The sequence below is a fragment of the Candidozyma auris genome, chromosome 2 (genome assembly GCF_003013715.1).
Source record: "Candidozyma auris chromosome 2, complete sequence".
Classification (NCBI taxonomy): domain Eukaryota; kingdom Fungi; phylum Ascomycota; class Pichiomycetes; order Serinales; family Metschnikowiaceae; genus Candidozyma; species Candidozyma auris.
Window position 1 is genome coordinate 1,833,158 of NC_072813.1, and position 11,648 is coordinate 1,844,805.

Sequence of the window (11,648 nt, forward strand, 5' to 3'; positions counted from 1 at the left end):
CTAGAGCGATTCAAAAGAGAATTGTGAAAAACCTTCTTAATTCGACAACTCCAGGTTCAGCCGGTTTCCCTTGAATTGTTCACCTTGAAATTCATGAAAAACCTCCCCAGGCGAGCTTGTGGGGCCCCGAAAGAAGCCCTGGTTCACGCATTTCGCCTACCGCCAGCAGTTTGCGTTATCTACAAAAAAGCCGACGCCGTGGCCAAACAAAGAGAAATGGTCGAGGAGACGTGGTGATTTTTTAAGGCTCAAAAAACGTTTCAAATCGTCACCTTTTGGTCCCTGAGCTCGTCTCCCGTTGGATTCCACATCTCTGGCCTTTAAATTTTCCACATAACTTCCACATTTCTTCCAAATTTCTCTCTAATTTTTTTAACAATTCTTCGTAATTCTTCCCAATTCTTCCCCATTTGTTTTCTTTCTTTTTTTTTTTCTACAAACCTCCACATTTCTTTTCTTCTTTTCTTTTTTTGTTTTACATTTCTACATTTCTTCTACATTTTCTCATCTCTCTCTCTTGTTCCTTGGATTCTTTCTCTTCGTTTCCTCCATTCTTCATTTTCTTTATTCTTCTTCTTCCTCCATTTTTCTTCTTCTTCCTTCTTTTGACAAAATCTTTCCTTGTTTTCCTTCTCTTCCTCTTCCTTCCAACTTTTCCACTTTCTGGGCTCTTAACGGTGCTTTTTGTGTCACCCAAAGCAAGCCGCCAAAACCGAACCACTAAAACCGACGGGCCCTTGCATTGGACAAGAGGGTTTCCTGGCAAATGGGGCCTCTAAAAAAAAAAAAAAAAAGCCAGGGGATGCACGGCTTCTACAAAAAAAGAGAGAACAGCGAAATTTTAGGTTTTTTCGAACCGATTTTCGCTTAAACTTTTCGAAAAATCGTCTTTTCCATTGAAAATTCATTTTTTCAAATCTGCCTCGGAGAAAACGCCCAAAACAGAAAAAAGTTCGTAGGGTTGGCGTTTTCGTTGATTTTTTACATGGCCTAGTTGCTTCTTTCGTTGCACGTCCGTGCTTGCTCGGCTACTTTTGCTAGCATTTCCCAATCCCAAGGGCAAATGCGGTCCGTGGACGTCACTGGCAAAGCGCTGGCGTTGAAATTCGCCAAAAATGCAAATATGGCAAAATTTCAAAAATGGCCTTTTTTTTTTTTTTTTTCTGGGGCCGCTTGCCTTCTTTTTATACGGAACTCCGGCGCGAGGGTCGTAAAATGGCAAAAATGGGAGGAAAAAAATGCAAAAAAAAACGCAAGGGTTGCTAATTTTTTAAGGAGGTTCACGCGGAGGGTGTTTTTTTGCTTTAAAGAGGGTTTTGAGGGCGTTTGGTTTTTTTTTGCTTGTTGGATATGCGGTTTTGGGGCCTGTGCGGCCAAAAAAACACCTTTTTCGAGCGGCTTTTTTGGCACGTTTTGCCGCCAGCTGGCGCTACGCAAAGTCTGATCAAGAGTTTTGCATTAAAGAGGAGAACTACACATTTTTTTTTTCAATTGATTTCTGAAGAGATCTAAAGTGGGTTTCTTTTGGTTTTGAATCGAAGGTTCTATACGGCCGTCTTGCACACAGCGGGCATTGTTATTGCCACGCCCCAACATCAAACAATGACCAATCCAGCGCGTGACACGGAGATTGCAAAGCATGTGCTTCAGCGAACAATACACCCAGCGTATGCGTGCTGCGCGACATGCGGCGAGGCTAACGTAGGAAGCACAAAGCACCCAACGCACTATCGTTGACGTGAACGGTCGCCGCCGCCTGTGTGCAGGCCGTGCATGCTTCTTTCCTGGAGCGAAGCCCCATGCACACAGCCTTGTTTGCCCTGGCTCGTGCATAAGGCACAATCAACCTCTCGCCAAAAGCCAAAATCATCCGAGACACCTTGGAAGGGATGATATGGCACGTTCCCATGGAAGCTTCTTGTAGTGACCCCGAGAATGTTGCCGGGGAAAAACATCCTAGGCGCCGCCGAAAATGGCGCCGAAATTAGGCTGTAGTGTGGCGGCAGTGACGCCGAAAATGTTCCCTAACTGCCATCCTTTTCCCAGCATTTTTCTCCCAAACTTCACCAAAAATTCAAAAAAACGCACCCTTCCTCGTCCTCATGCACATTGCTCGTCGCTTACACTCGTCGGTTCTTTTCGGAAAGTGTAGAAAACCACGGGTGTCTCAGAAAAGTCGAGTTTCAAATCTGATGGTTTTTGAAGAAATCGACAAGTGAAAAATTCGGCCCGAAGACTTGATATTTCAAGCTGCAAAATGAACAAAAATCAGAAGAAGCTGTAAAATGAGCAAAAACCTGAAGAAGCTGTAAAATGAGCAGAAACCTGAAAGAGGTCAAATAATCTTGCCAGAAAAATGAATCTGGGGAAATGGGGAGGGAAAAGTCAATTTGTCAAAATACGCAGAAACTCGTTTTCCAAGCGAATCAACATCCCATTTTCAGGACATTTCGGGCCACTTTTTGCAGCCATTCGAGCCGGCGACAAAACGCCCATATTTCTTCAAAAATCTGTGATTCTCAGTTTTCAAAAGTTGCAATTTAAGAACCTGCCTGTGATTATCTGATTTTCCAAAGTGCCAACTCAAAGTCCCAGCACGTCTTCTGTTTCCTTTTTGGATCTTCAATTCACATTGAAGTCCTCAAAAGACATCCTTCATCTGATCCTCTGCCTCCTCCAAAATCCTCATTTCTTTCCCACGGCAGTTTATCTTCTATCTTTTCAAGAAAGGTTCTTCAACAGACGTGAAAACGAGAAAAGTGATTAAATTCGTTTTCAGAATAAAGAATCTGTGAAGTCTCTCCACGCTCAAAGAGCGACCCGGTAATCTTTACAGGGAATTCTCCTGAAAGTAGTCAATTTTTGAACTCAATGCTCTTGTTGTTGGCAGTCTCAGAAAGTGGATATTGTCAACGAGTAGCAGATTCCATGAAAGTCTCAAATCCACAAATGTGCTTCCTGCTTCACCGTCAGCTCAATTGAAATTCAAAAGCAACTCGACAGAATTTCATTCACTTTCTTGCTTGAGTGAGCATCGCTAGCAAAGATTCCAGTACTATCCTTCAAATCTCCTTTAAGTACGCTGTCGACGTGATTTTCTGAAAACCTAATCAAAGTGCATAATCTCAACGCCAGCTAGGACCCTGAATGCAATTCTAATTGGCCAATTTTCTCCAATTTTCAAGCCTTGCTTATCTTCCAGCAAATTCGCTGTCAGAGCTCCACTTCATACATTCGTTCCATCACTCGTCCTCAAGCAAAAACTCATCCTTGGGCTCCTTGGGCTCCTGGTTCTCGCTCCACTGCGTCACATCGTCGATATAACTCAAAATCGTCGCCACAGATGTGGTTTCCTGCGAGCAGCTCAAGGGAAGAAACTGCACCATGCCGAAATCGTCAACCAACTGAGCAATGGCCCTGTTGAGCCTGTGATAGCGTGGATTCAACGTTTTGTCCTCGTGGCTCTTCTCCAATAAAAGCAGGTCCGGATTCAAAAACTGCTTGAGCTGTTTCTTCAGCACCTCGTCCTTGATCAAGTCCACCTTCAGCAAAATGTTGATGTGGGGCAACTCAAGCAAGATCATCGCCGACATGGCGCTCAAGGCCCCGCTGAAGAACTTCAGTCTGTCGATGACAAAAGGCGCCTCCAACAAATAAGTAGCACACAAGGTGAAGTTCAAAGATCCTTGTAAATGCTTGACAAGCGTGGGGAGCACGGGAACGTGAGTGTACAACTCAATCTGGCCAGGACAGTCGAATATAAGGTACTCGTCGTTGTAGTCGCCTATTTCCTCATCGAGCCAATCTAGGTTGTTGAGAAGATACTCGAAGCAAAACACCAAGGCGCCGTTGGGGCCCATTTCCATTTCCTCCATGGCGTCCTCCAACGAAATGAGGTCTCGGATGTCCACGGTGAACTCGTATTCCGTGGGTTCCGCTGCCGGATCGAGATTGACAATGTGGGCTCGACGGCCTATGGATTGCATGTGGTAGATGATGGAGTTGCAGAAGGTGGATTTGCCGGCGCCAGCGGGGCCGAGGGCAAGCACGCCGATTCGGGACATAACGAGCGAAAACGAAGTTCAGACGAAGTCTGAACGAGTTTGAGCGAGTTTGAGTGAAGTTCAAACGAAGTTCAGACGAAGTCTGAACGAGTTTGGACGAGTTTGATTGAAGTTCAGACGAAGTCTGAACGAAATTGAGCGAGTTTGAACTAGTTTAAGTGAAGTTCAGACGGTCTGAACGAAGTTTGAGCGAGTTTGAACGAGTTTGAGTGAAGTTCAGACGGTCTGAACGAAGTTTAAAGAAAATTAGGTGATGAAAATCGACTATTTAGTCAAGTCTCTGTGGAGCTGTGGGAAACCTTCGATTTCCTGGTCTAGACTCACTGCTTGGTCGCTCACTTGATGATGAGTCTCGAGGATAGCGAACGCTTTGATGGGTTCAGTTCTTTTATGATCTGAGGGTGATTTGCCTCGCTCAGTTTTCAATTCAGACGAGCTGCTAAACGAGTACGCAACAGGGAGTTTGTGACTTTTTCAATGAGGAAATGCAGGTCTCGCCTTCGCTAGCTTGGAGTAAAGGGGGTGGTTTGAATTGGTCAAATGAGGAGTAGTTGATGTGAGATATTTCACCTTTAGTGATGAGCATCGCGCAGTACTACATCCAGAGACTGGAAATTCCCACTGCTGAATAAACCCACTTAAGAAGCAGAATTTGGAAATGGAGAGATCTTGAGGTTTTTTTTTCCTGGCGGAGAAGGCGAAGAAAGAAGCATGTTTCTGCTTACGTAATGGCCCGTAGGATGACGTAGAACTGATTGTGGAGAGTGAAGCAGGGAAATCGATAAAGAGTCGATGTAGAGGTCAGTTTGAGTTCGTTTTGTGTTCATTTTGACATCAGTTTGACTTCATTTTGACTTCATTCTGAATGTAGATGTAATTTGAATTGAAAAAAGGACGATCCATGTCGCTGAAAGCGATGCCTTGTTGTGGAACCTTGTGGATGCAACCAACCCCTCATTCTCTTTAGGGCATGATAAGAAGTGACATGAAGGTTCGAGATGGTTGGAATAGGCCAGGTTCGAGATTGTTTGAATAGGCCAGGTTCGAGATGGTTGGAATAGGCCAGAAAGTTGTAGCTGTTGTCCCGTTGCGCATGACACCCCGAAACGCCAAAAATATGCTATCAAATGTCACTGTTGGTTCAACGAATTTTCTACTGTCATTTCCAGTGTTGTCACTTTTTTGTCTACTCCCGCTCCTTGCGGCACCAGCACGGGTCGTAGTCGTTCTCCATCTGAATGCTGGCGTCAATGTGGTGTCTCCTGAACACCTCCTTGCACTGTTTCTTGAGGTGGGCGGTGCTCTCTCCCCTGTAGACTTGAATATGAATAAACCCACGTAGCTGTCTCGAGTGCGCTGGCCAGAACCGAATCGACGTGAACAGCTTGATGCCTTTAATTGCTGTGATCTCATTCAAGGCGCCTCTGACGGTTTGCTCTCTGCTGGAATTCAACTTGAGCAAGAGCGACGAACCAGTGGACTTTATAAGAGGCACTGCCGTGGAAAAAATCAAGATTGCAATGATGATCGATGCCACTGGGTCGAATCCCTGCCACTTGAACAACTTCGTGAGAATTGTCGAAATTACCACTCCCACAGACCCCAATGTGTCTGCCAAAATGTGAAGAAATATGCCTCTCATGTTGTCGTTGACCTCGCAGTCGTCGTCCTCGCCGTGGCTATGTGAATGGGAATGTGAATGGGAATGTGAGTGAGAGTGTCCATGACTGTGTCCGTGACTGTGTCCATGGCCATGATTGAATGCAAAAATGCCGAATATATTGACCAAAAGCCCCAACACCGACACTATGATGAGCTCTGTGGTTCGCTGAAGAGCTACTGGGCTGAACAAGCGTCCTACAGCCTCGAAAATGATACTTCCGCTGATCCCCACAAGCAAGACTCCATTGGTGAAACCAGCGAGAACCTCGAAATTTTGAAGACCAAACGGGTAAAGCCCATTGGGATTCACAGGGTTCTTCAGCAACACCCCTGCAATGAGGCCAAGGGCCAAAGATGCACAGTCCAAGGCCATGTGAAGAGAATCGCTTAAGAGACCCAAGGATTTCAGCCGAAACGAGTACAAGAGCTGCACAAACATAAACGCCGTGTTGAGCAAAAGAAAGTTGAAAATGGCACGCGTGTCGGAATGATTGAGGATCTCAGACAAAAGATGGGGCGTGTTTGGAGAAGGTGCCTCTGAAGAAGAAAGCACGTCTATTTGGTCCAGAACGTCGATCTTTACGCCTAGCGGGAGCACAATCGACACCAAAGCATTGAGTGCATGGAATGGGATTGTCTTGAGGACAAAAGTCTCCAAGGAAAACGTGAAGACCGAAATAACGGCCATATTCGTTGGAGAACGCAATTGGGACTCAGGAAGCAGGACAAGTAGCAAAGCGCCAGCGGCCAAGTTCATCATAAATAGTAAGTAGTCGACGCAGTGGGCATAGAGGGCAAAAAGCACCAAAGCGGTGGCCCCGGCACCCACGAAAAGCAAAGCGTAGTTTCTGGAGAATGGGTTGTAGTATTTAAGAAACGATTTGCGAAGCAACAAAAAAGACCCGACCAAAAACACATAACCGGCCACGATTTCAGCACAAAAATCGTTGTACATGTCGTAAAAAAACGCCACAGCAGTGTATGGCGTGAACAAATTGAAATATAGAGCCAAGTATAATGTGGCCACCCTTGTGGCTGGAAGCAACGCTGTAGCGGCGAAAAATGTGACCATGCTGGCCAAACCCAACCAAAGCGGTTTCACAGATCGCTCAGAATGCGCTGACGACGCGTCCAGGCTGCCCAAAGCGCCAGTGACGCCCAGGAAGAACAAACCTTGGAGAACCAGCACCAAACACCGCACAAGGACCCCAGAAAACGCACTTTCAGTATCTGTAGACCCCACAGCGAGCTTCAGCGTAATTATGAGCACAGGGAATGCCGCCAACACGGGCAACGTGCTCTGGAAAGCGTTAGCACGTAGCATCAGCCTGGAAGAAGTGGACGAATCTTTGTTCTCTGGCTTCGAAATCCCGCCAAAATTTGCAGGTGCTCCCAGCGGGATGGTATCGAGCGGCGGTCGTGTGCCCAGGTCAGGATTTGGCGCCGAAAACGTGTTCATGGGGAAAAAGAAGGTGTAGGAGTAAAGTGTTGATAATTGAAAAAGTGTGTGGTACTGTACGGAGTTGGAGGAAGGGTCCAGGTGGGTGGAGATAACCTGGGGAACCAGGATGAGTTGAAAATTTTGAGGGGTAAATTGGGCCAGTTGGGAGAGTCTTTTTTGGGGTTTTGTTGTTTTCTGGCACTTTTTTCGTGCTTGTAGGTGAAATATAGGAGGTTGTAGTGGCTCTCATTTTGCTGATTTTAGTATGCAACGTGGACCACATAGTAAGAGTATAAAAAAGGAAGAAAAAAAGGGCGAGAGAGAAGGAAACATAAATAGAAGACTTTGTCATCAAGCATTGGAGTTTTATTGAAGGAATTTTCATGAAATGGCTAGGTGGATCCTATTTTTTGGCCACTATGTTCATTTTGCAGCCATTCCTGGTACCTACAAGAAAGACAGCAGAGAATGGGGCTATTCCAACCAAAGAAATGCCTGGTATACTGAAAAAACCAATATTTATTAGAAAGCTCTATGTTCATTGAATCTCTCCCTTCGTGGCTTTACCCTACCTGAGGAAGGCCCTCTCCAATTTCTGCAAATTCAAACATCCACCTTGAGCATTGGCAATATTGTGTTTTTTCCTTTTGCAACTCGCCGCCCTATTCAATTTCCACTGTAAGTACCGTCTGCTAAGGTAAAGCTGACCGGCGTGAAAGCATAGAGCAAATGTAAGTGTCACAAGAGAAAAGATATCAAAACCCATCAGCACCCGCAAATCGACAGGGTCAATCGATGCCTTCGCCTGCTGTATTTCCACAATGCTGCCGATTTGCAAGCCGATTGTGACCACCATAAACAAAAAAGCCCACCAGAACGCTCTGTACGTGGGAATAGTAGGCAGGCCCATGAAAGCATAAGTGATTACGTTGAACAAGTACTAGTGTTAGTGGAGGATCAAAGAATGGAAAATATAGGGGCTGAAAACATACCGAAAGAACAATGAACACTCTGGTTACGAGGAAAACCCTGGGCAAGGAGGATGCCAAATACCAGGAGGTTATGGCCAAGGATACATTGATGAATTGCATCGTGAAAGGTAGAAAAAGTAAAAGTCCTGGCAAGGTCTTGCGTTTGAGGAAAGCCTCGGGGTTTTTTGTCTCGGTGTAGTTGTCGATGAAAAGGTCAAGGTCATCTGGGGTGGAAGTGGCCATGATGGTGGAAGTGCAAAGGTGGGACATGGGAAATGGCTGCAAAATGCATGGAGCACATAGAAAGAGGGAAAATAGGAGGGATAATTTTTCAGGGAAGCAAAAGGCAAATAGGAAGGTGCAATTTTTTTTTTTTCTTTTTATTTGATGATGATTGTTGCATGATGGTGCTTGTAGTTTCAGCGATTATTTGCCTTTTGTAGAGGTTGTCTTAGCTAGGAGGTGGATTAGTAGAGGGACATTTCCACCCCAGTTTCGTTGACTACTAGTTCTACAGAAATGAGACACCACTCACAGAGTCTTGAAGCATCACTGTATACTGCCGAAAACAGAACCTAGGTGGTAGATTTTCCTTGAAATAGGCCCTATTTCTGTCAAATTAGTACTATTTCCCAGGTACCATTCCACGGCCTGCTCAACGATCTCAAAGTTGCACTGGAGAAGTCAAATGAAGAAATGTATCCACTTGAAGAAAAGATCAAAAGAATTCAGATACACAGTTGCCTGAGCCATGTCCCAAAGTTACGTTTCCCAAATTCTATTTTATATCTGTCCCATCCGTTTCCTAAATGGCTGCAAAGACCGAATAACCAGACTCTTCTGACTCCAGATACACCTAAGACGCTACCCTGCTCTGGAAGTCTGTTTTCAATTGAGTTCCACATTATTGTTGTCCCAAGATTGTTAAGTATTTGCCTCATCTATTCCGCCAGAGCTCTTCTGCACTCATCTGAAATCATACATACGTACAATCCGATTTCAAATGCCCAAATCGAGATTATAAAAAGACAGTGACGAAAATCACTAAATAGAACCTTTAGCAAAAGAAATCACAATCACCTCTCAGAAAGTCTTTACCAACCACCATAATGTAGCATCCTAGAATGGCTGCGAAAATGAGACCTCGTATTCATCTGTTCTTCCATCATCTTCATCATCCACACACTCAAATCTCAACTAGCTCTGTTCTTTGGAAAACTTCAGAAGTAAATATTCCATTTTGAGACAATTGATTCAAAAGAGATATTTTCCAAGGAAAATTCCACTACCTGTGCAACCACACATACTAGGAGCCAGAGGTCTAGTGTATTCCACACCCATTGTCAAATTCTCCCAGAAAACTAGATTCCCACCCTATCTTGGCCAAGTTCTTGCCAAATCAATCGCTATACCCCTCTCACCAGGGCCGTACCACCCAACTCACCTCCCCTTTTGTCCTTTCAATTCCCGGTCGTGCGCGCACCAGTGGCAACCACCAGTCTCACTTACGTCTACTACTTACTCCAACATCAACTTCCTCTCAACTTATACTCTAACCATGGCCACCCTCGAAGAATTGGAGCAGGACGAGCTCATCGACCAGGAGATCGCCGCATCGTCGACCCAGGATATCGCCAACCGCACAAAGCTCCTCCACAACGACATCTCGGTGATGTTCAGCGAGAGCCAGAGACTCAGCCATGAAAAAGCCGTCATGAGCGAGCGAATCAAAGACAACCAGGAGAAAATCAACAACAACAAGCAGCTCCCGTACCTTGTAGGCAACGTCGTGGAGCTTTTGGACTTGGACGCCGAGAAGGAGGCGCTAGAACAAGGAGGCAACTTGGACGTGGACGCTGCTAGACTGGGCAAGCTGGCGGTGATCAAGACCAGCACGCGACAGACGGTATTCTTGCCGCTCATTGGGTTGGTGGATCCAGAAAATTTGAAGCCCAACGACTTGATTGGCGTTAACAAGGACCTGTACCTTATCTTGGACCTTTTACCTTCAGAGTACGATTCGAGAGTGAAGGCGATGGAAGTCGATGAAAAGCCTACAGAGGACTACTCTGACATCGGTGGTTTGGATAAGCAGATCGAGGAGCTCATTGAGGCGGTGGTGTTGCCCATGAAACAGGCTGAGAAGTTCAAGGCGCTAGGCGTCAAGCCTCCTAAAGGCGCCCTTATGTATGGGCCTCCCGGAACAGGTAAAACGCTTCTTGCAAGAGCATGTGCAGCCCAGTCGGGGGCGACGTTCTTGAAGTTGGCTGCTCCTCAGCTTGTGCAGATGTTCATTGGTGACGGTGCCAAGTTGGTGAGAGACGCCTTTGCCTTGGCGAAAGAAAAGGCCCCCACGATCATTTTCATTGACGAGTTGGATGCCATTGGAACCAAGAGATTCGACTCGGACAAGTCCGGTGACAGAGAGGTCCAGCGTACCATGTTGGAGCTCTTGAACCAGTTGGATGGGTTCGGGTCGGACGATAGAGTGAAAGTGTTGGCCGCCACAAACAGAGTCGACACTTTGGACCCTGCCCTTTTGCGTTCAGGTCGTTTGGATAGAAAAATCGAATTCCCTTTACCTTCTGAGGAGGCTCGTGAGTCTGTGTTGAAAATCCACGCCAGAAAGCTCAACTGCGATCATAACCTGATCAACTGGAGAGAGTTGGCGCGTTCTACCGATGAATTCAACGGTGCTCAGCTTAAAGCTGTGACTGTCGAGGCGGGAATGATTGCATTGCGTAATGGTAAGAGCGTGATTAAGCACGAGGATTTTGTGGAGGCTATTGGCGAGGTCCAGGCGAGAAAGTCCAAGTCGGTCAACTTCTACGCGTAATTGACCCGAACACAATACAAAAGGAGTGGTTTCAGCCTTAGCATAAGAAACCACAGCTGCAGCTCCACAAGGCGCCTGTCGACTTAGTGTGCTACTGCGACGGCCCTTCAGTTTCAGGTACCCTACGGGCTCCCTAGCGGTTTCCGAGTGGCTCCCTAGCGCCTCTTGAGCGCCTGTCATCTACAATTATACATAGGCGACTTATTTGCAACACAAGGTACTGCCACTCAATTGCAGCAGCATCACCTGCAAACCACACCTTCATAGAAATCCATTATCAAGTGTATGGTCAAACACAAGTAGGTACGAGCCTGCAAAAACGTAGAAACCATGTATGCATCTTACAAAAGGTTGGCTTCCCTTTTCCATCGAAATTAACCTGTATTCCCTATTTCATTTCACACATTATTTCGCTTTCTTGAGCTCCTCTCTGAGCCTCTCAGTAAAGTCGTCTTTGGCATCGTCGTCGTCCCAATCTTCTTCCCAAAGACTAGCAGCAGTGAGCTGTGGGTTGGGATCGTTGTCCCACTGCGAGTCCTTGGGAAAATCCTCGAACTCGTCGTCCTCCTCGAGCGTCTTGATCACTTTGCCTTCTTCTGTGGACATTGTGGTTGATTTGGAGAGATCTGGAGAAGTGAGCTTTGATATAGTGGCAAGGCGGTGCGCGCACGACC

General features: G+C 46.1%; 5 protein-coding genes across 5 annotated transcripts; 1 reads left to right on the forward strand and 4 right to left on the reverse strand. All coding sequences in view use genetic code 12, as the record gives it.

Moving 5' to 3' along the window:
* Positions 1-3,242: 3,242 nt before the first annotated feature.
* On the reverse strand, positions 3,243-4,064 carry CJI96_0002306 (putative signal sequence-binding GTPase; the record flags this gene model as incomplete). The annotated part of the gene is made up of 1 exon (XM_029035821.2): positions 3,243-4,064. The coding sequence occupies one exon, from the start codon at positions 4,062-4,064 to the stop codon at positions 3,243-3,245; it is 822 nt and encodes a 273-aa protein (XP_028891063.2).
* A 1,186-nt stretch (positions 4,065-5,250) lies between these two features.
* Positions 5,251-7,185, reverse strand: CJI96_0002307 (metal cation transporter MSC2; the record flags this gene model as incomplete). The annotated part of the gene is made up of 1 exon (XM_029035822.2): positions 5,251-7,185. One exon carries the CDS (start codon positions 7,183-7,185, stop codon positions 5,251-5,253), a length of 1,935 nt encoding a protein of 644 aa, XP_028891064.2.
* Positions 7,186-7,735: 550 nt separating this feature from the next.
* CJI96_0002308 (uncharacterized protein) lies at positions 7,736-8,381 on the reverse strand (the record flags this gene model as incomplete). Its single annotated transcript, XM_029035823.2, has 2 exons — positions 7,736-8,107; positions 8,160-8,381. The coding sequence occupies 2 exons, from the start codon at positions 8,379-8,381 to the stop codon at positions 7,736-7,738; spliced, it is 594 nt and encodes a 197-aa protein (XP_028891065.2).
* A 1,315-nt stretch (positions 8,382-9,696) lies between these two features.
* RPT5 (proteasome regulatory particle base subunit RPT5) lies at positions 9,697-10,974 on the forward strand (the record flags this gene model as incomplete). The annotated part of the gene is made up of 1 exon (XM_029035824.2): positions 9,697-10,974. One exon carries the CDS (start codon positions 9,697-9,699, stop codon positions 10,972-10,974), a length of 1,278 nt encoding a protein of 425 aa, XP_028891066.1.
* A 405-nt stretch (positions 10,975-11,379) lies between these two features.
* CJI96_0002310 (proteasome regulatory particle lid subunit SEM1) lies at positions 11,380-11,580 on the reverse strand (the record flags this gene model as incomplete). Its single annotated transcript, XM_029035825.2, has 1 exon — positions 11,380-11,580. The coding sequence occupies one exon, from the start codon at positions 11,578-11,580 to the stop codon at positions 11,380-11,382; it is 201 nt and encodes a 66-aa protein (XP_028891067.2).
* Between the last annotated feature and the right edge of the window lie 68 nt (positions 11,581-11,648).